Consider the following 23,614-nt stretch of genomic DNA (forward strand, 5'->3'; position numbering starts at 1 on the left):
GAATAAGAAAGCTTATTCAACAGTAGTTGCATATGACCTCTCTTCATTGTAGATCAGCAGTGGAGAGCAAGTATGTCCTATTTACTCCTTCCTCTTCTCCATTAAATTGAGCCCCAATAATAACAGAGTAAACAAATGACTAAGATAATTTTTCTACCAACTCAAAATTGTGCATTACTATTCTCTGGATCATGACTTAACTATCTAAAACAGAGTAAACAGCTTTAAACTATCTAAAACAGAAAAATAACCTCAACCAGCTATATCTATCAAACTAATGAAGTTCCCTAAGGTTTTCCAAATCATGTTAGTCCAATCAACAATATGGTATCTAATGTATGATAATGCAATCTCTGCATAATTCAGCTTCTGATATGGATCAACAATATATAAACTCACCAATTATCAAATATTGCATATATTTAGCTTTCTTTCTGTCAGGGTGTTAGTTCCAACATCCCACTTTTTGATGAAGCATGCATAAACCTTGCCTTAGATATTGGCTCCAAAGGACTATCGACACATCTAGTTTCCTCTTTGGAGGACAAAATTGATGGATTTCATGAACTGGCCAATCTGAAAGTTCCTGATCACAGTCTCTCATTCAAATAGACAAATCATGAAAAGCTTCACTGAATTTTTGGAAGGATTACTCTTCTCCTATGGTTCCTGACATTGAAGACAACTAATGTAGCTTGGTGGACCAAACTGACCAGGCATCAAATGTTAACTCTATATGATATCCACAAATGTAGTTGAGATCGTATAGTTATTATGCTAGAAACACACACTGATGCAATCATGTTACTTGGGTGACAAATGAACATAACTTCAAAGATGAACTACTTGATCCATGCTCTGAAATAAGCAAATACAGTATGAATCTTAACATCTTCTTTGCCAACAGTTGAATACAGCCTTGATCTCATCAAGATTGTTACATGCTTTATTCAAACACTAGCAGCTAGTAGCATTATACTGAAGGCATAATTAAGCATCAGGGGTAAACGCCAACAGAATCAGATCGTAGTAGGATGCGTCAAATGAAGCCAGGACAACATAAGTTACTGAAGGTACAAGCAAGAACACTCGAGTCCACTAAACCCTAGAAAGCAATCATAAACAAAAAAGGATCCTCAGCCTAGAAACTACAAAATAAGCGACTATCCATCCTATGATCGCAAGTCTCCTCTTTAAGGAAATGGATATCAAATGCAATCTTGCAACTTACAGACTTCCGTGGAGCCTCGTCCTCAAGACATCCATGACCGCCCCGAAGTTGGCCTTCACACTAACCGGCGGGTTCGCATACCGGCACTGCATGTCAGCAATGGTCTTGTCATGGTAATCAATCTTCGACTGTGTAAACTTGAGTCCATGAGCTGTGCTAACAACAACAGTGCGGTCATTAGCCCCGATGACCCTCTGATCCCTGAGCTTGAAGAGTGCGGCAAGGGCGACCCCAGTGTGCGGGCAGGCGAACATGCCAGTCCGGTCAGCGAGCGACATAGCATCCATGAGCTCCTCCTCGGTGGCCTCCTCGACGATCCCATTGGTGGCCCGGAGGGCGAAGACGGCACGGTCGACCGAGACAGGGTCGCCAATCTGGATGGCAGATGCGAAGGTGGGTTCGGCGGTGAGGGGCTTGAAGTCCGTCCACCCGGATTTGTAGTATCGGTAGAGGGGGTTGGCATTCGAAGCCTGGGCGCAGACAAGGCGAGGCACGCTGTCGACGAGCCCGAGCTGGCGGCACATCTCGAACCCCTTGTAGAAAGCATAGATATTTCCAAGATTTCCGCCGGGGACGATGACCCAATCAGGGACCTCCCAGTCGAACTGCTGTAGAATCTCAATGGCGGCGGTCTTCTGCCCCTCAAGGCGGAGGGAGTTAAGCGAATTGGCGAGGTAGATGGGGAGCTCGGCGGTGACCTCCCGGATGAGCCGCATGCACCCGTCGAAGTCAGTGTCGAGGGAGAGCACGGTAGCGCCGTTGGAAATGGGCTGGACGAGCTGCGCGAGGGAGATGCGATCCGCCGGGAGGAAGACGATTGCCGGGATCCCCGCGGCGGCGCAGTACGCGGAGAGCGCGGCCGAGGTGTCGCCGGTGGAAGCGCATCCGACGCCGGAGATGGGGCGGGAGAGAGGGGCGCGACGGAGGCGGTTGACCTGGCTGACGAGGACAGTCATGCCGAGATCTTTGAAGGAGCCAGTGTGGGAAATGCCGCAGTGCTTGACCCAGAGATCGGGCATGCCGCCGAGGTGCTCGCGGCCGAGGCGCTCGGCCCAGAAGAGGTTGGAGTTGCCCTCAAAGAGAGAGACGATGTGCTCGGGGTCGATCTCGGGGAGGACCCACTCCTTCTTCGACCAGACGCCGGAGCCGTACGGCCACGTGGTGTGCCCCACGCGGGAGTCGAATAGATCGCGCCAGTACGAGCCGGGGTAGCGGCGGAGGGCATCGAGGTCGTGGTGGACGTCGAGGAGTCCTCCGGAGAGGCTCCGGTATACGATTTCATCAAGGGAGTACCGCTCGTCGGAGGAGGCGGCGCCGCCGGATGAAGAGAAGGGGACGTACCAGGCGGAGAATCCTGTCGGCGGATCCCGCCGGCGGACGGCCTCCTCGCGGATATCCTCGTCAGCGGCGCGGCGGATCTTGACGGGATGGGACTTATTTGGGGTGAGATCCGGATCCGATAAGGAAGGTGAGGAGGAGTTAGTGCAGGAGACGGATAATGGTGCTCTTCTTCTTCGATTTTGCACGAGAGATGTTCGACGAATGTTCGATTCGTTCTTTCGAGCGTGGGGTTGAGAGACGAGGAAGGAGAGGGAGGAAGTGGCGGTGGTTGCAGCCATGGGGAGAGAGAGAGAGAGAGAGAGAGAGAGTTTAAAAGAGAGGCGGCGGAGTAGGTTTCTTATAAAAGGGTTTATAAGGCGTTGTTGTGTGACTCCTATACATCGCTCTTTTATCTATTTGTATCGACATCGTCTTAGTATTGTATTGCCTAATAATGGTATTTGGATTGAATAAAATCTATTAAAAAAAAAAGATAGGGAAATTACTTTTAAACCATCTCTCGTATTGTAGTTGTTCAAGCCAAACAATATCTTTGTGGATAACCTGCATCTGGTTCCTAATCGGACCGATGACTAAAAGCAAATCGTTCTCTCTCCACAAGGGCCTCAAAGGGAAAGAATCACAACACGTGAATATTCTCGGGTTCTGTATGACTCGGATTGTCAACCATTTCTACATTATGAACTCCATTGGCCGCCTCGAGAATCTTTAGCAGCTTTAGATTACCAACTGATGGACAGCATTTGAAATAGTTATATAGCATTAAAATTTTTGAACTAATAAGCTCCAAAATCAAATCAGCAAAACAGATACATTCTTCCTTGAATATAATGTAATGCTGCCATCTTCCTCCTTGTTATGGCATTCTGGCATTTGACAAGGTTTCCTCTCCATCAGTACAGCCATTTTGAGCACTTAGACATTATGGATCCACATGACAGTAAACCAGAGTTTCAGATTAGTCATCAACTGCCTCAAGTGACTAAGATATTTCATCTGTTCAAAAGTTCTGATGGCTGTGCACTGTTAACGTAAGTTGCACTTTTGTTGAATCCCTCAAGTACTAGTATCCTTATTGCTTCCAATCCCTTGTGGAAGCAAAAATCCAGCTGCATTCAGAAGAAGATGAATTAGTATGGCAAAACTCTGCTACAATTTGACTACTAAATTGTTGAGTATCAACATTCTCAAGTGCAAACATAGGGTAACCTCTTCACGCTCTTTCTTGTTGAAGGGACGGAGAACAAAATTGGCGGGATCCATCTTCCCAGGCGGTCGACCAATACCTGGACAGTATTCATTACATAACATGTTCAGTTGTCAGCTGCACAGAGGGAAAAACAAATGAAATCAGGAATCATTGTCACCTATCCTTAGACGTGGAAAATCACGACTTCCCTTCAAGTGGTTCATCACACTTCTCATCCTATCAGTAAAGGAGAAGTCATGAAAAAGAGAAAGCAATCCTTGTCTTTAAATCCCCTCTAATTAGTCAGAAACCAGCCTTAGATAAGCAAGAATGATAAGTAGAACTATTGAATCAGACCAAGGAGGTTGACTCTAAGACATTCTTGTTGTCGACTTACTGTTAAGCAAAAAGGAAAATGGTAAACAATAGAATGAAAATCATAGACTTCCAAAGAAGCATCCACTAGTTCGATAAATTTCATCAAACAAGAATCCAAAACAAAATGATCAATTGACATGAACAAAGAGCTCATTTTTTCAGAAAATGCATAGAGTCAATGGATAAGAAGAATGAATTTAATTTGATAGACCTGCAAATAGTTGAGGTTACAGATGATATTACTTCAGTATAAAGAGGATTACACAAAATCTGATTGTAGAACGATACAGTTTGTTGCTATTTTAAAGAGTATATAGACGATATTATTCTTGATGTTAGTTGAAGCCAAGGCCAACAAGTGGAGGTTTCATATTAACATAAATCTGAAGAAAGGAGACCAAGAAGAATGTTCAGCCACTTTCAATGACGAGGCCAATTGATTCCTTTACAGGAGGTTAAAGGTCTGCTTACTGTTAGTTACACTTGAGTTGTATATTGACTATTTTCTTGAAGAAACTTAACTATCTAGTATATACTAGAGCTGGTCTTTTACAATTGGTACTAAACATAAAAGAGTAGATAGAAGAAAAGATACCCATTATGCCCGCCATGTCCACCTTTAGGTAATAGACGCAATTTTGCAAAAGGTAAGTCTAGGTCATCATACATCTGCAGAGAAGAGAACCAAAATTTTATGGGATGTAGAGTCCATAATTACATTCTAATTGTTATACAGCTATGGGAAGGGGGAGTAAGATACATACCAAAAGCACTTGATTCAAGGGTATCTTGAAATATGAGACTAGTGAGCCAACCTACATAAAGAAATCATAAGATGCATCACATCATTGAAAGCAGGCGCACGAATATTAAAGAAGTTGCTTAGTATTGTACTTACAGACTCACCGCTTGCATTCATAAAAGTCTGTGGTTTGGCAAGCAACACAGGTACATCACCAATACGACCTGAATATAGAAACAAAAAGAAATTTAAACATCTTCTAACAAGAATTGCATGTATCAGCATACATAGAGCATCATGCATGAACAATGGAACTGACAACACAAAAGATCAAAACGTCTCTGAGGCACATAATTGACTATTACAATTTATGAGTCTCAGGAACAGAATTAATTGACAAATAGATTAGGTGGCTGTAGTGTAAATCTACTATAAACCTTTTAAATCACATAGTGAAGAAATAAGAGAAATTGTCAATTTGCATGATAGTCTTTGAGCAACTTAGATATGATAAGAAGACTTGATCTACAAATTATCCAGTTGAAGTCCCAATATCTTCTTATTCTTTGGATCTTAAATCTAGAACAACTGCAAACCGTGAATTGTGGCATTACCACATTAATTATGTCTCCAGGACTAAAACTTAGAACAGAACATCATGTGTAATGCAAAAAAAAAAAAACAGCATTTGCACACAAAATTATTAAAAGATAGAATTTTCTTATCAAGGAAAATTATGCGCACCATTACGTCTCAGAAGAGAATGTTAAAGAAATTACCTTTTCCAAACATCGCCTTTGAGTGCATCGTGCTTAAAGGTATCCCTTCCACTTCCGATATGGCATCAATCATCTCGAATCCAACCTGCAAAATATATATATATATACTACTGCATCTCAAATCTAGGGTATATAACAAGAGTAAACAAGCAGTCTCTTGGTGCAAAACCTAAACTTTCAAATCCCAACTCATATCAACACGATCACTGGAAAAAAGATGCAATATTTGGATTCAAAATCGAATTTTTCAAGACAGGCAGGTATATTACGTTGTGGCGAGTGCCCTGGTACATCTTCCCTGGATTCCCCAGGCCGACGAGAAGCCATGGCTTGAGGCGGGATCCGTCGCCACCGGAGGAGGGGGAGGAGGAGGAGGAGGAGGAGGCGAAGGCTAGAGAAGACGGCATCCTTCTCGAGCTCCTCCTTGCGATGGAGGGGAAGGAAGGTGGAAGGCGCGAAAGGTTGGCGGCGGCGGAGGAGATCCCCACCATTGCTTTTAGATACGGCGGAGACCCGAACGTGAGACGAGAAAGCCTCCTGCTTCGATCTTGACTCACCTCTTACCGGGTTGGATACGGGGTCCGGTAACCAAAAATATTTGAACCCGCACCCGTTTCAGTTTAATTAGAATCAAATTAGAATTTGGTTCCAAATCATTTTTAAATGTAAGAAATCCCTGATGTTAACTATAATTGCACTGTGGATGAAATTTTTCGAGGATTCTTCAGAAAAATCAAAATAAAAAAAAAAAATACGGGTCCTTTTGGTATTAAGAATTGGCACGAGAGTGGGGGATAATTTTACGTCAACTAAGTTGAAGAAACTTAAGACCTCTTAACATTGCCTAATATGTTAGAATGGAGAAGTAATTTAGTTAGATAGCTTCTAAGAACCAAATTGTTAATAACTTTGCCTTCGTCTAAAATTTCTTGATGCCATAGCAAGCAGGGATCATATAGATTTAGAACATTTAGAAATTACTACATGGATAGTGCCCATTCTGATATATACACAACATATGTTTAACAAAAAAAAAAAATTATAAGCTCATCTACAGTTTATGAGAGTAGATCGTCCATAAATGGGACATCAAATGGTAGCCTTATAACCCCAGATGCAACCAAGAGCAGCAGCAACCAGACCGGTAGGATTCTCAGACAGACCACCAAAATAATCTGCTGCCCTGCAACCAATATTATATGATGATTTCATTACCAGAGTTAAAAAGGAAAAATATGTTAATACTTTCATAGATAAGTACACACATAAATTATGTATATATATATATATATATAAAACGACGCTAATAGTAGAGTAACATCATAACTTTCTATTGGGTTCAAATGTAAAGAAAAAAGAATATCAAATTGTTCTTAGATATATCATGTGAGACATTGTGCATGAAGTTACATGCTACTGCAATTCTTGAACCATAATATCTTTTAGTTTATCTTCTCAGCTAGCAAATTAAGTGGAATATATTGTATCAAAACTCCTCAACAATCCCATCTCTAAATCAAGAAAACCCCCGGTGCGATAAAAAAATTAAATTAAATTTTGCTATGCCTCAGAAAATTAAAGCAAGAATTGGAAAATACCATTGCGAGCTTGGGCCTCGGTGTGATCGACCACCCACTCAGCAGCCTCCCGGAGCTTCCTCTCGGCGGGGCTCTCGGCCTGGCCGATCGGGGTCGACGACAAAAACTCCATAAACGGATTCGAGGCAGACGAAGTAGTAGTGTAAGAAGAAGAAGAAATAGGAGTTGGGTCTCCCTTGGAAGACTGAAAGGGATCAGTGGTAACCCCAATAGCTCTCTGGACCTCTGCAATGGAGGGTTGTTTTCTTGGTGCAGAGCCTTTTGGCTTGCGAGAAGACTTCATAGATTGGGAAGAGGAGATGGTGGTTTTGGTAGTAGGAGGAAGAGAGCAATAGTGTGGTCTAGTGGCCACTGCTCTTATTGCCGCTACCCAACTCATCTCTCTGGTGCTCTGTTTTGGAGCTCGAATTGCTCGACCTTCGCTGTTCGTGATAAATGGATAGGACCTTGTGACGCGTAGCTGTGGTGACCCTGTGGCTCCCGAATCTCGATGCACTATGGGTGGTGGATAAGAACTATCTGAATCCCACGATCTAGATTAAGCGAAATAAATACTAGGTGGCGTTGAATTTAAGAATTAAGCATCACTTAAATATATTTACTCGCTGATATATATTTTAATTTTTTTATAAGATCAATTATAAAATAAATTATGTTATTCACAAGTAGAAAGGTGTAATAAAAGTATCCATATTTTCTAAGCAAAAATTTTATTATAATTAACATACTTATTTATTACATAAATTTATTTAAAATAATTATTATATTTATAATTAAATAACAAAAAATATATATGTAATTAATTTATATTTTAGAGGTGTGCTTAAATTTATTCTTAAAAGAATCTCATACTGGAACCAAACAAGACTAATTTAAAGAATACTATTAGTAGTTAATTACAGACCGTAAGAAATTTCTTCCACCAGCTGGATCTGCTCACTAACGAAAACAATTGGAATCAAAAGAGGAGGTCAGGCACCAACATCCTTTCTTGCCTACCAACTCTCGTATATTTGGGTCGCATAAAATCTTTTATACATGCCTTGATAGATAAGTGAGTCAAGTTAATAGAATCCAACACAACTCATTCAGTAAATTTATTGCAAGTTGTAGTGTCTGGTAGAGAGAGAATCCTTATCTACTTCAGAATGCTTTCCCACATTCCACGTACCCGTGGTTGCTGTATGAAACTCCATACGACCGGTCAAACATCTCATCCTCTGAACTCACCCATACGCGTGCCAATGAGAGACAAACAGAGGAAGAGAGATGGGAGTCGAGAGTGTAAATTTGTAAACAGGGGAGTCGAGAGGGATTAAAGGAGGAGTGAATGCGTCTAGAAAATAGAAAAACGAAAAAGAGATCTATGTGAACGACGACTCAGAGAAAACCCAAACGCGCACAGTAGAGAGAGAGAAGAAGAAACAAAGAGAGCGATCCTCGTAATTCGTGCCTCCCTCACCTCTCCCCTCCCCTCCCCCCCTCTCCCCCTTGCATGGAGTGGGACCCACCTGCTCCTCCTCCCTTCCTCGGTCCCATGCCTCCCTTTGCCGGCCTCTTGCTCCCTCTCCTACCTAAACACGCCAAAACCTCCTCCTCTGCACGTGCACCCCCTCCCTACTCCTAAGCCCCCACATCAATCATTCACAACAATATATAATCCTACACATCTCAACTTAGCCTCTCCCCTTCTATATATACTTCATCCTCTTACCCACTTCTCCCTGTCATTTAATTATTTGCTCTTCTACTATATGCATCAACTCTTGCAAACTATGCACTCGCGCAAGGATGAGGAAGAAGACCAGTCCATACTACTTCTCACCCTTTGGCCACCTGGTCAACAACACCAACCTTCTTGCCCTTCTTCTTCTTCTTCTGCCTTTTCTTCCACTTCCACCCTTTCATCTACTTCCCTTTCCGCTTCCACTTGCTGGTTTAGTCCAAACTACAAGGAGCACAGCATCAACATCCCTCCCCACTCTTGTAGCCAACTGGATCGTGACGACTCCAACGTAACCATTGCACTCTCTATAGCCCCTCCTAACCCCAGCTTAACAAGCCTGCCATCCACTAACATCAACCCCACTCCGAGCCAGTACTGGATCCCTTCCGCCGCCGAGATCCTCGTCGGCACCACTCAGTTCTCCTGCGCCGTTTGCCACAAAACCTTCAACCGCTTCAACAACATGCAGGTCTATCATATAATAATCTATATTAATAACGATCAAAATTATAATGTAGTATTTATTTATTTATATTTTTGGGTTAACAAGGTTAAAATTTGTTTCAGATGCACATGTGGGGGCACGGCTCGCAGTACCGGAAGGGATCGGATTCGCTGCGTGGGGTGACGAAGCCGTTGACTGCGACGACGGTGCCGCCGTCGATGATGCGTTTGCCGTGCTACTGCTGCGCCGAGGGGTGCAAGAACAACATTGACCACCCGCGATCGAGGCCATTAAAAGACTTCCGGACGCTGCAGACGCACTACAAGCGCAAGCACGGGGCGAGGCCTTTCGCGTGCCGGCGGTGCGGGAAGACGTTCGCTGTGCGCGGAGATTGGCGTACCCATGAGAAGAACTGTGGCAAGTTGTGGTTCTGCATATGTGGATCTGACTTCAAGCATAAGAGATCACTCAAGGACCATGTCCGATCCTTCGGTGGCGGGCACGCGCCCCACATTATCGAGTCGCTGAATGTGGATGATGAGGAAGAGGAAGAGGAGGTTGAGGATGGCGATGAGGAAGGAAATGGAGACAATGCTGACATGATCTGTTAGCTTACAAGTAATCAAACTTCATTAGTGTATAAGTAATTTTAGGTATATATATATATATATATATATATATAGTTATTATAAGTAAGAGAGTGAGAGAGAAGGAAGGAGAGAGAAAGATGCTGGAGTTGCTCGAGACTACTCATCTTTCTTTCAGTATCTTCTTTATCTTTTTTGTAACGTTTACTGTTGTCTGCTGTCATTGTGTCTCGTGCATGAGAGTAGTAGAATGGATATCTTCTCTTCTATTGGGCATCTCTCTATACCAAGTTCACCGACTTTTTCTCTGCCTTGTCATTCTTAATCTAAGTGTGCTGTCAGTTTGCTACTTGCTCGTCTTACAGTCATGCATGCTGCAAACAAACTCAAACGCGAGTTGGATTCCCCCACTTAACCATCCTTATCTTAAGATGGTTGCAGTTCCCTTTTCCTTTTAAGTCAGCAAAACCCAAGCTACTCTCCTACTCTTAAGTTTGGTCATGAGTCATGACTAGAGAGAGAGAGAGAGAGAGAGATTCTGATATATCTATTGCTAGCTTTGAGAAGGCAGAGGCTGAGGAGAGTCTACTCATGTCTGTTACCTGCAGCCACTGAGTTATTAATTGGTTTACGTACACATACTTTCTCTCGCTCTATCTCACTCTTTCTCTCTCTAAAATGTAGAACTTTTCTCATCCACGTACACGTAGAGCAGAAGCTTTGTGCAGACATGTCAGTGGCAGACGTGGACCACAGAGGGAGGAGAGATGCATGCTTTTAGGGGTTGGGGTTGGGCCAAAGAACTGCACTCCTCTTTCCTCTTTGGGCCAACAACAAGCACGAGAACCGAAGAGATCTGCAAAGGGAACCCCTCGGTTCCTCAAATTTTGCACGGAAGAAGCAACCCGGATTACCACGTTCTTTTCCCATTTCATGCACCACGTAAAACCCGGATAATGATGTAGTAATAACAATCATGCATCCCTTCTCAAAAACATATATATATATATATATATATATATATATATATATTATATACAGTGGTTATACATACATCACATAATACTTAAAAAAAAGAAGAAAACGTATCACCCAATTAGATAACACGACAGCAGCAGCCGCAGATCGCCTCCAGCCAGGGTTGCAGTAATTTATTGCAGCCTGCAAGTCATGGCCCTGGAGTATTCTCCAACCGAGGTTGTAGGAAATGCCCATGAGTAGAGCATATGACGGACAACGAGTGTCTACTGGAATCTGCTAGGGTGAATGGTATACCTACGGAATATCATTCTCTACATCCAATTATCTAGTATTGTTTGGTGCCATTATGCTCAATACTTGCATCTATCAACAATAAGAACTCCCAAATGGGGATTTGAATCAAAGAGACATTTGAGCGATAATTCGACACGTAGTCCCCAGTGAATTGCAGACATTGCCACCTGACGTCAGAAGCCAAGTTTGATCCTAACTTTCATCGAGCATAGGCTTTTGGGACCTCTCTCTCTCTCTCTCTCTCTCTCTCTCTCTCTCTCTCTCTCTCTCTCTCTCTCTCTCTCTCTCTCTCTTCTTCTTCTACTGGATTGCTTTATAAAAGTCACCAGTAAGGGGGAAAAAAAGTATAGAGAAGAGAGGAGAGAAGAGAGAGAAGCAGCAGAAGAAGCCGTGAGAGACCCAGTTTTGGTGCTTCCTCTTTAAGGGGAACGAGTGGGTCATAGAGCCAATCCGAAATGCTCCAGTCTCCATCCCTGGTTAGGTGCTCCCCACGCGTGTGGGCCCCCACAGCTTGCCTCCTTCCTCCTGGGCCACGCCACATAACGCCAAAGCCCAACTCCTACATCTCTCTCTCTCTCCCTATATGTCGGTTTGTAGTTTTCTCACAGGTGGTGGTCGGCTTGTTTCAAACTCTTCTACTACGTTCACTGAAACTATATAAAAGCCTTCCATTCTCTCTCTCTTCTTTTCTCTCTTGGTAAAGATAATAATAACAGGAATAGATGGTGATGGAGACCAGGCGAGGAAGGCTTCAGATGCGGCACCAGACAGCAACTCGATTCCAAGCTCAGCTCAGTGTTGGGTTTGGAGGAGCACACCATTGTCCTCCGACCATCACTTGCTGCTTCAAAAGAAAAAGAAAAGGGAAAGGGAAAAACAAAAATAAAATAAAATCAATCAGTCTTAAGAGCTCCTATTTCCTCCATTGGATTCCTATGTCATTTTCGGTCGCTTCGTTTTATACCCTCTCTTTCCGCCGAGATGTTTCATTCGTCATCGATGCATTTGTGGACAAGAAGCTTTCTTTCTTCTTTTTTTCTTTTTTTGCATGGAGACTTTGTTTCATATCCCTGTTTGCGTGGAAAGATGAAACCCAAATCATGCCATATGTGAGTTCATTTAGATGTGAACCATTAGCATGAACTCAGACAAGGAAGGCTACATTGTAAAATCATGTTGTTCAAGCACAAACATACAAAAACTTGATATATATATATATATATATATATATATATATATATATATATTATATATACATATATATCGGAATAATGAGGGTAAGATGAGCAACAAACTCTTACCTGAAGGCCTGCAATACAAGTAATCAAAAGTTTGTAACTTGTACATATGCTGTTTTTAAGCAAAATATCATGTGTAACATTGCAAGTAAGTCATTTGGAAATTTCAATCCTCCATTTACACTGGCTTCTTACATAGTGCTATCAGATCTTCCAAATGTGAAAAATCTCTTTTCAAAATAGTGAGTCATGATTCATGTTATGTAGCTTTTGAAATATTCCTTACGTTCAGTCATCTATGCCTTCGATTTCTAAAGAAATACCTGTAAAGGGAAGCTCTGATGAACTTTAATTTGTTCTCGTTTCTGACACCATCATGAAGCATCGTTGTCTCGTGAGTACCTGAAAAGGAAGGAAGACTGCAGGTTGGCCATAAATCATGTTAAGCAGAGCAATGGCTATGTACTGTGAAAAGTAATGATCTCAAGTAGCTTATTCCCATTCTATCCGAGATAATGCCAAGAAATTGTTAGAATTGTAGGGTAGACATTATCCATGTTAAGGATTCCATTCAATTTCTAGTAGTTAATAAGTACTTGAGGTACACATCCGAACGAGTAATTATGCCCAAGCAGAAAAAAATTCACTTAAATTTATATTGATCATCAACCATATCAAGGCCTGCTTGGCAACAAGAAACGTAGACATGCATCCTTTTAAAATAAAATATTATATGCAGAATAAATTTTACCTCAAAGATGAACAAGGAATTTCAAACGATTGTGTTATTTATTGAATATACATATTCAGAATATAGTTTGAAAAACTCCTATCAAGTATATCCTTTTGGATCGACACCCTTTTATTTCTTCATAAGAGATAGCATCATCATGAAAGTTTCTACAAGAAGTTTCTTTTCTGAGGAGTTCAGATAATGATCGGTCTCAGTTTGATATGATTTCTATGTCAGTGTGATGCAAGTTTTGTGGCCATTCATTGCAAAACACAAGAAGCCAGATGAAAATAGTAAGCTAGACCATTGACTAGTTTCCATTGACCTATTGGATACTTAGATCTATCCTGCAAAACTCTCAAATTTCTCCATTAATTGCACATTTCACTGCAGCCAAAATAACTTTTCCTTGGAAGTCCTATTTTCAGTAATCATACTCGCGTACCTTCTCTGATGCTGCATAATAAATAGCTGTACCCAGCGACTCCATGAATGAATATACTGTCTGATTTACTCGTGTTTGCAATTACTATCAGTGAAGAACTTCTGCAATATTAGATAGGAAAAAAAGATTCTTATTCACTAGCATGTTCTAGAGTTACAGCAACAACACCCAGAATATAGAGCAACATAACAAATTGGAATACAATCATAAGCCTTGCAGGTTCTCAGTAATTTATTATTGCATTGAAGCCCATAAATATTCTGCTGACCGGAAAATAGTTCTTGCTGTTATCACGCATATCGAATAAAAAATATGTTATTGCCTTAGATTTTTCAGCCAGATCTGTTAACGAGACCAACATTGAGGTAATTATGATATCAATATCACACAGGTCAAGAATAGATGATATGCAAATCACATTTGCGCCATCCTGAGCTGTGTGTTACTGAAGCAGCTCAGCTGAAAAAAGAAAGACTATCAATGGAAATTCTACAAAAAGATCCTCTTTCCAGAAAGTGCAGTGTAAAATGGAAAAAATTATGTAAAATTTCAGCTCACATAACTTAAATTTTGTTTGCATTACACTTTATGGACAGTTAGGGATCGAAAGTCCCTATTGCTAATATAGTTTCATTAGGCAAACTTTCTGAAAAAGTCCTTTAATGCAGGGAAGATAAGCAGATAACTTTGAAGTAGCATGTCCGAAGGAGCTATCATTGCTGCTGCAGACCATGGCAGAGTGAGTATCATGCGGTTCTCTATCTTAACAGAGAATTTTTCACTTGGGATGACTTCAGCATGGACTTTCCCATGTTTGGCTTACGATCCTATTTTGGGATGACAGTAGCTAATAAAGGTCCTCATGACATCCAAATCTGTGATTCTTTCTAGATTTGTAAAGAATAAGATGCTTTAATTTCATCAGTGTATTTGTATAGACCATAATGTTATAGACTTCAACATGGACTTTGCCATGTTGGTTTATGATCTATTTTGGGATGTCAATAGCTAACAAAAGTCCTCATGAAGTCCAAATCTGTGATTCTTTCTAGATTTGTAAAGAAAAAGATGCTTTAATTTCATCAGGAACATTGTATTTGTATAGACCATAATGCTTTAATTTAATCAGAGTATGAATACTATGCATTATATAGATAATAACATCAAAGCAGGTGCAGGTATGACATCAAATTAAATTAACTCTGCTACAGATTATTAATTACAAAATTTGCAATCATTTTGGTATTCGGCAAGTAGGAAGAAATATATGGCAACAATTCACTTAAACAAGATATGAATATAACTGGGCCAAGCCCACTTGTCCTGAAAAAACTTGAAAAAGATATAAGCTTTTATATTGTACCAAAAATTATCATAAATTCAATTTTATTATACAAAAGGCAACCATTATCTTATTGGCCTAGGTAGGTTAGACTAACTTTTAATATTCCGACAGGCCCACCTATGGCTGTATGCTGAGCATTGGCAAGCCATATTCTTTCCTCAAGTCCTTCCTTTTGGCCTCTTTCTGGCTCTAGGTGCACATTCAAGGTTTCACCGTATCATTAGATATTGATGTTCGTAATTGTTATCTCGTTACCAAGATTGATTCAATATAGAAGGCAATGGCCAAATTTTACATTTTTCATCAAACAAATCAATCAAATATTTATCAGTTACTTTCCGATTCAGAGAGATTTAGAATATCTGCATGAAGACCAAGATGCAACTGCAGAGTGCAAGCTAGAATAAGAATATTGAGCAACATTGATAAAATTAAAAGTCGCCACAGTCCACGATTTTATCATTTATAACGATTTAGCTTGTAAGTACGCAATCATCATATGTGAGCAATCTCGAAGGGGGAAAAAAAAACTTTGGATTCCACTTCTTTCTTAGGGCAAAAAAACTTGCTGGAGAGAAGAAGAACCCAAACTAGGATTCGTAACCATTATGCACTTCAGAAGAGAGAAGAATACCTCGATCCGTGTTAGGCCCACGGTAGTCGGATACTAGCGTGATCAGAAGAAACAAACAAAAGAAAAAGGGGAAAGGACGACCAAGGCGGGTACGGGTGGACTTGGGACTTTCGGATACTTCGTTTTCTCGGATCCGGGTGGAGGCGGGTTCGGATATGAACCATAGACAGATCGGAAATTTGTATATAATACTCTATCATTTAATAAAATTGTAATTTACGTCCTATATTCTTATTATTTATAAATCAAATCCTACGATTTAATAAATAATATGTAAAAAATACTATGCGTAAAACTTCCGTTAATTAGAAATATTTTTTTTATTTTTAAATAAATAAAATATCTTTAGTATATATTGGATTTAGTTGGGTTGCATTTATTTGGGTTAGTATAGGTTAAGTAAGTATAATTTAGATGAAGATAGTTTCTTAATCTTCTTAGTATAATTAATTTAACTAAAAAATTTGTCAAAATAAACACAAAGTCAAGCCAATCGCAACAGGAGTTCCATACTCTTGTGTAGGCCGATAAGATTCGACCCCAAACCCTAAATCCCAAATTTTCTTTTCTTTTGGCAAACACCTGACTCTCTAATTTTCTTTTGTCTTTCTCTGAGAACTGAGGCGGACCGACGGACGTCCATGGAATTACCCAGTTGTTAATTGTTTGATATTTGTTGCCATTGTTTCCGTACTAGTATCACGTGGTAAACCCCCCACCCACCACCCACCTTTGAATCAATCAAAGATTTGAATGGTTTTCTTTTTTAACAAGTTTCAACAGTCAATAGAGTCGTCTCCAAACCACTAAAGCCCAGAAGAATTTATTATAACGGACTGTAGATATATATGACTATGAGTCTCTATGACTATGATCGAAATCGTTAAACTACACACAATTAATCATTGTCGTGTATCTGAACCAACCACGTATGAGCGTCCTACACCGAATTTATGCTACTTACTATAGCCTATAGGTGGCGAAAGGAGGAGGGGCGTGCAGAGAGAGATGCATTATCCACCGTACACAACAAAACATTAAGCCACTTGAGAAATAATGGCCTATGAGAGGCCACTCGGAAAGCCCAACTGCAACTTGAAGTGCCAGCTAATACTGACAGAGATCGATCTTTGAGATACCACAGTGGGTTTCATGCATCAAACTGTGGGCAGCCAAGCCAAGCTTAAGCCTAATTGGCCCAGCAAATATTTGCATTCTCCCTACTCCCTACCCTAATTGGGATTTGGGACCCACGCCAAGCACAAGTGGGAAGTGGGAAGTGGGAAGTGGGAACTACTGCTTTCTTTGGCTCCTACCTTTAAAGTTCTCACTTAAATCATCATGGTACACCCCAAATATGTAAATGTGGTCCATGGATCATACAGGACTCTTGCATCTCTTCTACTGTTGGAAAATAAATCATAAATTTGTTACCTCTTAGTTGTATTAATATACCAATACCTCATTTTCTTTTCTTTCCTCTTCCTCTCGTAATCTTATATTTACTAATTACTATTTTTTTTTCTTAAAAATATATCATTTCAATCGCACTCTCATCTTCTCATCCAATCATTATAAATAATATTTTAGTTATTTGCCAAATTATTATCTTAATTTTATGTCACATTACTGTACTAGTTTATAAAGTAAATACAAGAATAATTCCTATCTTAGTTGATAACTAATTACAGTGTTTACTCATAAATAAAGAGAAAAAAATATTTCCTTTTCTTTTCTGTTTTGCTACATTTTATTAGATAACTAGTTGTTATAAAAAAAACCTAAGTCGTGAAATGACAGGTTAATAATATATATCATGCTTTTAACATGTCCCATAGCGTGCGACCACTAATACCGCACGTGAATGGTAAATGCTATGATATACAGCACCATATACAGTAATACTATAGCTTTATTATTATTATAGATAATTAATTAACTTAAAAACTTAAGTTATTAGATAATAAACTAACAATATATATATATATGAATGTAGTGAGTACATCTTACCCTATTGAATTATAATAGAAAAGAGTTTAGTTATTGAATCCCATTAGGTCATTATCTTTTAGGTAAGTGAAATTAATTGGGAGTTAATTAGGGTTGGCTACTTGACCTATAATGAAAAAGAGGATGATTTGCTAGCTTGAAAGCTTACTTGCTTTTGAAGGAGATGTTTTGTCTTATTACTACAACCTAATTCGTTTTCCTTTCACCTTTTTCGACTCAGTCACATGAACAGCCACGATGTATATTAACACATACTGCATGTGATATTACTCAGATATAATACAAATCATGCAACCACAAGCAAATCTACATTAAGTATATATATATATATATATATATATATATATATACATATAATTAGCAAAGTTAATTTCTTTTCCTTCACTGGATTTACATGTACGAACTTGTCAAAATTCCAATCCGAATCAGATCCTTTATAAAGCCATAAAATAATCCAAGCTAGGTTCAATGCATTAGAGCATGCAGTAACCTGAGAGATATTTGTGGTTGAGAAGGACCACTAAGAATTCCACTTGCATAAGATATACCGTATACGACATGCAATTCAATCCTAGGACCTATTCTATCTGATAAATATACTCCACATATTTGTTGATCAACTATGCATGCCATGGACCTCTCCTTTTCTTTCTTTCTTTCTTTCCAATTCAGCATAAGGTATAATAATCTATCTATGTATTAAATTATATATAATCCACAAGTTCACAATTGAAGGCAAGATATTCGCAGTTAATATATATACAATGGGCAAGTTGTAGAAGTGTATCGTATACCATTAATTATGCACATACAATAATAAGCAAGCTGCCCCTATTTTCCTATTCCCATGCTTGTGAGTATTTATTTATTTATTTATTTTTGTTGACAACAAGTTTGATTTTATGTGGCCAGCCGCATGGTTGCAATGTCATAGAAACCAAACCGGTGGCTGGCTCTTTTTGACACCTATCCAATCTTAAGAGTGCTTTAGCCAAAATTAGGAAAGAAAAGGACTCATGCAACTTGCTCGATTGTGCCCACAACAGTAGTTTTACTATTTTTAGACGCAATCTAAATTGTACTTTTCTCTTCTTCTTTCTCCTTCTAAATATTCTAACTTTGTTTAACCGTATTTAGTTCATACTTTCTGCGAGTTAATTGTACATTTAATAGGAAATGAATTAAAAGTTGATAGTTTTGGTGGTGGAATGATCAGTTGAAATAACAGCAGAGAGGAGATATATGGTAATGCTACCTGCGCCATGCCAAATTCTTCCAAGCTGGATTTGGATGTCTTCATCTGATGTCTATCGATCCTCTTCTATGTTATGCCATGTCATGCCATTTTTATCTCTCCCTCTCTCTGTTTCATTATTCATACGGTAATTCTGTGGGCCTTTTATATGCGAGGCAGTGGGTGGTATATAATTTAGGCAGGATCACCCACCAACAACCACACACAAACCATCAAATCAAATTTAGAAGGAATCTTCTATGGCACCAATAGGAAAATTTAAAAGATAAACCCCCCCCCCCCCTTGAATGCATGGGTACTAGATATTATTATTTTTAAGAGGAGGGTGGAGATCTAGTGGGAGACATTACCACATAAGGCAAGGCCATGGCATGGTCTGATGGTCATCATGCAGCAGCAGCAGCAAATTTCAGGGGGGGATGCACTTCCCATACCATGAATGGCCCACCCCACCCTTCATGTGAACCCCCCATGCAACTTGGCATCCCAACTTGCATGCATTTCCCCATGCACCAATTCCTAATTTCCAATCCCAACCCCCCTCCAGTCCTTGATCCTTACATGCATACACACACACACAACATAGGAAGCAGCACTGTAGCAGCTACCCCACGAATCTCCCCCTCTACTATCTCTTTAGTTGACCCACACCAAACACCATCCATCCATGCCATGAGTTCATCCATTCATAATAATAACAAGGAAGAATAATAATATAGTAAATAGTCTTCAAGTCATATTCTTCCTTCTTCATAGTTATCTTCCTTGCTATATATTCCATCCCTATATACATATCTTCCTTCTAACTTCTAACTAAAAGCAGCATAACATAGGGGAAGTATGTGCATAGAAGAAGTCTGCGGCCCAGCCGCTTTGCAGAGGATGGGAAGCGGGGCGAGCACCGTCATCGACCTCGACCATGGCGACGGCGCCGCCACCGAGGCGGAGTCCCGGAAGCTGCCGTCGTCGCAGTACAAGGGTGTGGTGCCGCAGCCCAACGGGAGGTGGGGGGCCCAGATCTACGAGCGCCACACACGCGTCTGGCTCGGCACCTTCGCCGACGAGGCGTCGGCGGCGCGCGCCTACGACGCCGCAGCGCAGCGGTTCCGCGGCCGCGACGCCGTCACAAACTTCCGGCCGCTGTCCGAGTCCGATCCCAGCGACGCCGCTGAGCTCCGCTTCCTGCACTCCCGCTCCAAGGCCGAGGTCGTCGACATGCTCAGGAAGCACACCTACCTCGACGAGCTCCACCAGAGTAAGCGCGCCTTCTCCGCCGCCACCACGTCATCCGGAGCCGCGTCGCCCAGCCTTGGATCCGGTTCGCCGCACGAGCTCACCGGCGTCGCTCGTGAGCACCTATTCGACAAGGCGGTGACGCCAAGCGACGTCGGTAAGCTTAACCGCCTCGTGATACCGAAGCAATACGCAGAGAGGCACTTCCCCTTGGAGACGAGCGGCACCGGCGCATTGAACGGAATGCTAATAAATTTCGTGGATAACTCCGGGAAGACGTGGAGGTTTCGTTATTCCTACTGGAATAGTAGCCAGAGCTACGTGCTCACAAAGGGCTGGAGCCGCTTTGTGAAGGAGAAGTGCCTCAAGGCCGGCGATGTAGTCGAATTCTATCGGTCGGCGGGACCCGACAAACGTCTATTCATTGACCGGAAGCAGCGGTTGGTTGCGGCAGCGAGGCACGTAGTAAGGCTCTTCGGCGTAAATTTAGTAGCAGAACATCATGTGAGCATCAATGGTAAGAGGAGTAGAGATGTAGAGGTTGTAACAGCTACACCTCAGCTGTTCAAGAAGCAGCAAGTAGCTAGAAATTTAAATAATCTGAGGGCTACTTAATTAGATCTTCTTGCATTTTTAGTTTGCTTTAGGGACTCTCAGCTTCTTGTTCTTTTCTTATTCTTCATGTACAAATGCGAAAGAGTGTATATTAGGTGAGGAAGATGGAGAAATAATTGTATCCATGTGTGGAGGCAATGTTGAAACAATCTAGGAAAATAAATTAAATTTTATGTTCTTCTGATCACAAAATTCAAGCTTCGCCTTCCTGTTATGATGCTGTTGTTCAATTGTGAGGAATATATGTATATATATAATCGTAGGACGTGCCTAGCTATTAGCAAACATGCACTTCTGATCTACAGCAGAGGATCATGGTCTGCATCAATGTTTGCATCAAATAGAGTTGAGTTCATCATCTGACTGTTATTAAATTAAGATCTTTAGAATGCAAAAGCTGAGGAAGGGTAACCTTTCCTAATGTAGTATAATCTTACTAGTTTACAAAATCACGATGGAACAAATAAGGAACTCTTTAGGATATAAGAATACGTCCATACTATTTGGAAAGCTGATTTAATTTGTTGACAAAATCTTTCTGGTTGTCTGTCACGCTACCTAACGCATTCGTCCTTCTTATCCGAATTGAGGAACTATGCGACACTGGATAGGGAGTTTGCAGTTAAAAAAGAAGAAGAAAGAACTAAACTAAAGAAGAGAGTAAAAAAAGGCAGCTTGGATGATGGTCAAGAAGCAACAACTTGAGGAGCAGCGTTTGATGCCAAAGCTGGCTGAGGTGGTGGATGGGTACAAAGTCCACTTTTATCATCAAGTTCTGTAGATTCCTGGAAGTTTCTGATGTACAAACTTGAGTTGAAATAGGAAGAGAGAGAGAGAGAAGATAAAAAGGTTACCCTTCAAAGAAATAAAAAGGCACCGGAGAGACTGCCTCGATCATTTTATATTATTAATCTTTAGACACCATTAATGCAATGCGAGCAAGTGGGAAGATTGGTACTGTTTGGTAGGCTGTCATGTTTACTAGGAGCAGAAAGGATGCTGCATGTGGAAGCAGCTCAGATCTCAACATAAGAGAAGAAATTGAGAGAAATAATTCTTAGTTTATACTCTTTTGGAGGACCTTCGTAAACCGTGCTCGAGCTGTCTACTGATCATAATAGAAGTGATGAGATAGATGTGGTCCATTAATGCCAACTATTGCTGCTTATTTTGGGAGGATAAGAATGGCTATTTTAGGACAATAGTCAATTCCATGGACCACCCCAAAGAGATTAACAACTGGTCAATTACATGAGGCCATGAAAAACATAAGATTACAACATGCATGCATCCACACTGTAGACTGTTTGAATCTATGGATCTCTCCTCTGTTACTTCAAATGAAGCCCTCCGAAACCGTTGATTCGAGCTATTATGTTTGTGGACTAGATCGATGATCTAGGCAAATCCTTCTCGTTGCCATGTGTTTCAGTTTAGACTAATTCCTCTCCTATGGACTCCAATATTTGTGTTAGTTTCAAGATGCCTGCAAGCAAGCAGTAGGCGATTGGCTCAAAGATATTCTTCTTAGCTTAATTTTTGGATGCACTTGAGAAAGTCGCCTTCCTAACCCAGCTAGTGCAAGTTTATAATATTTTGGTGATTCACTACCACATAATTAGATGTTAATTGCATTTGTAAATCATGTTGCTCTTGGTCCACGGCCTTTATATAATTACTCCATTAATTATACATGCATAAAGTTAACCTCTTAATTTTTATCTAGTTCAGTAATATTTTTAAGTGGTTTCTAGTTCATACATATCATTCTGCTCAAAGAGTAAAATATGAGGCTTCGTACACCTCAAAGTTCACAGTACCTAGATACTTATTTATAAATTAGATCTCCTTAAATATATTTTACATTCAAACATCACACACACACACACCCACACACGCACATATATTTATATAAGATAAATTATATGATCAATTATGCATAAAATTTTATCATAGGTGAAGAGGTATGATAAAGTTATGTAAAGCAAAATATTATATTTTATAACTATTACAATAAATTATGAATAAAACTATAGAGGTACCTAATTTGAATTTAAAAGGTACATATAAAAATATTATTGAAAAGTTTATACACGAACTAAATGAAATCTTATTTTTGTGGGACTGGAATGTAATTTAGTAGTGGAGGCCTGGCGTTGGAGAAGTTCTTGGGCCATTATTATATGTTGACCCTTTGGGCCAATTCGGCCCATGGTCTTAAATGTTCCGATTTTTCTTCATCGATTTCATAAGTTGTCATTATGATCTACTTTTATCCCATAAACTTTGGAGATATATTTTTTTTTTCTTTGTATTAAATTAATGTTTCACTCGATCTATTACGTACGAAGCATCGTCATGTTGCTTAGATAAGTGGGATGACGTCAAGAGATATTTGAACTGGAAGCAAGCATCCTATCATTGGCATCCCCACTCAAAAGAAACAGAGATGTATGTATATATTGCGATTCTGTTCCTACTAATCTAAGTGGGAATTCTTAAAGACTGGGGATCAGTGGGAATTACATAAACAAAGAACAGGATGCCCTCAAGCAACACGAGAGCACTACAGCCACTGCTTACCAAACAGAAGAATTAGAGAATAACACATGACTAATTGATTGAGATCAAAATACAGGTAGCATAGTTGAAGGGAATCCAATTCCGATCTTTCTCCTCCTTTAAATTAAACTCAGGAGACTTCCAAAGAAATTGGCAACTTACTTTAGTAGAAGAGCATGAAGCAGAGGGAGCCGAGAAAGTACTTTGTGATGAGGCTCCTCTGCTGCATCCCCGATGCAGCGATACATTCGGC

General features: G+C 40.4%; 4 protein-coding genes and 1 long non-coding RNA gene across 5 annotated transcripts; 2 read left to right on the forward strand and 3 right to left on the reverse strand.

Annotated features, from left to right (window-relative positions):
• Window positions 1–859: 859 nt before the first annotated feature.
• LOC140794731 (threonine synthase, chloroplastic-like) lies at window positions 860–3,037 on the reverse strand. The gene has a single exon (XM_073146874.1). The coding sequence runs from the start codon at window positions 2,848–2,850 to the stop codon at window positions 1,228–1,230; it is 1,623 nt and encodes a 540-aa protein (XP_073002975.1). The 5' UTR covers window positions 2,851–3,037; the 3' UTR covers window positions 860–1,227.
• Window positions 3,038–3,314: 277 nt separating this feature from the next.
• LOC140794735 (peptidyl-tRNA hydrolase, mitochondrial-like) lies at window positions 3,315–6,193 on the reverse strand. The gene is made up of 8 exons (XM_073146884.1): window positions 5,930–6,193; window positions 5,661–5,745; window positions 5,038–5,105; window positions 4,904–4,954; window positions 4,735–4,808; window positions 3,940–3,998; window positions 3,782–3,858; window positions 3,315–3,681 (listed from the first exon to the last, which is right to left on the reverse strand). Exons 1-8 carry the CDS (start codon window positions 6,149–6,151, stop codon window positions 3,565–3,567), a joined length of 753 nt encoding a protein of 250 aa, XP_073002985.1. The 5' UTR covers window positions 6,152–6,193; the 3' UTR covers window positions 3,315–3,564.
• A 2,725-nt stretch (window positions 6,194–8,918) lies between these two features.
• On the forward strand, window positions 8,919–10,170 carry LOC140794733 (zinc finger protein WIP6-like). Its single transcript, XM_073146882.1, has 2 exons — window positions 8,919–9,453; window positions 9,552–10,170. Exons 1-2 carry the CDS (start codon window positions 9,013–9,015, stop codon window positions 10,038–10,040), a joined length of 930 nt encoding a protein of 309 aa, XP_073002983.1. The 5' UTR covers window positions 8,919–9,012; the 3' UTR covers window positions 10,041–10,170.
• Window positions 10,171–12,574: 2,404 nt separating this feature from the next.
• LOC140795553 (uncharacterized) lies at window positions 12,575–15,739 on the reverse strand. The gene is made up of 3 exons (XR_012110312.1): window positions 15,687–15,739; window positions 13,708–13,808; window positions 12,575–12,931 (listed from the first exon to the last, which is right to left on the reverse strand). It is a non-coding gene; the product is annotated as an uncharacterized lncRNA (long non-coding RNA).
• A 4,017-nt stretch (window positions 15,740–19,756) lies between these two features.
• Window positions 19,757–20,991, forward strand: LOC140795298 (AP2/ERF and B3 domain-containing protein Os01g0693400-like). Its single transcript, XM_073147796.1, has one exon. The coding sequence runs from the start codon at window positions 19,792–19,794 to the stop codon at window positions 20,797–20,799; it is 1,008 nt and encodes a 335-aa protein (XP_073003897.1). The 5' UTR covers window positions 19,757–19,791; the 3' UTR covers window positions 20,800–20,991.
• Window positions 20,992–23,614: the final 2,623 nt, after the last annotated feature.

Source organism: Typha latifolia, chromosome 9 (assembly GCF_019914945.1).
Source record: "Typha latifolia isolate L0001 chromosome 9, TyphaL0001v2, whole genome shotgun sequence".
NCBI lineage: Eukaryota > Viridiplantae > Streptophyta > Magnoliopsida > Poales > Typhaceae > Typha > Typha latifolia.

Coding starts and splice junctions, on each gene's coding strand:
- LOC140794731 (XM_073146874.1), bottom strand. CDS start 2,850: ATGGCTGCAACCACCGCCACTTCCTCCCTCTCCTTCCTCGTCTCTCAA.
- LOC140794735 (XM_073146884.1), bottom strand. CDS start 6,151: ATGGTGGGGATCTCCTCCGCCGCCGCCAACCTTTCGCGCCTTCCACCT. Junction 5,746..5,929: donor ACCAGGGCACTCGCCACAAC/GTAATATACCTG, acceptor TATATTTTGCAG/GTTGGATTCGAGATGATTGA. Junction 3,682..3,781: donor ACAAGAAAGAGCGTGAAGAG/GTTACCCTATGT, acceptor TTCTGAATGCAG/CTGGATTTTTGCTTCCACAA.
- LOC140794733 (XM_073146882.1), top strand. CDS start 9,013: ATGCATCAACTCTTGCAAACTATGCACTCGCGCAAGGATGAGGAAGAA. Junction 9,454..9,551: donor ACCGCTTCAACAACATGCAG/GTCTATCATATA, acceptor AATTTGTTTCAG/ATGCACATGTGGGGGCACGG.
- LOC140795298 (XM_073147796.1), top strand. CDS start 19,792: ATGTGCATAGAAGAAGTCTGCGGCCCAGCCGCTTTGCAGAGGATGGGA.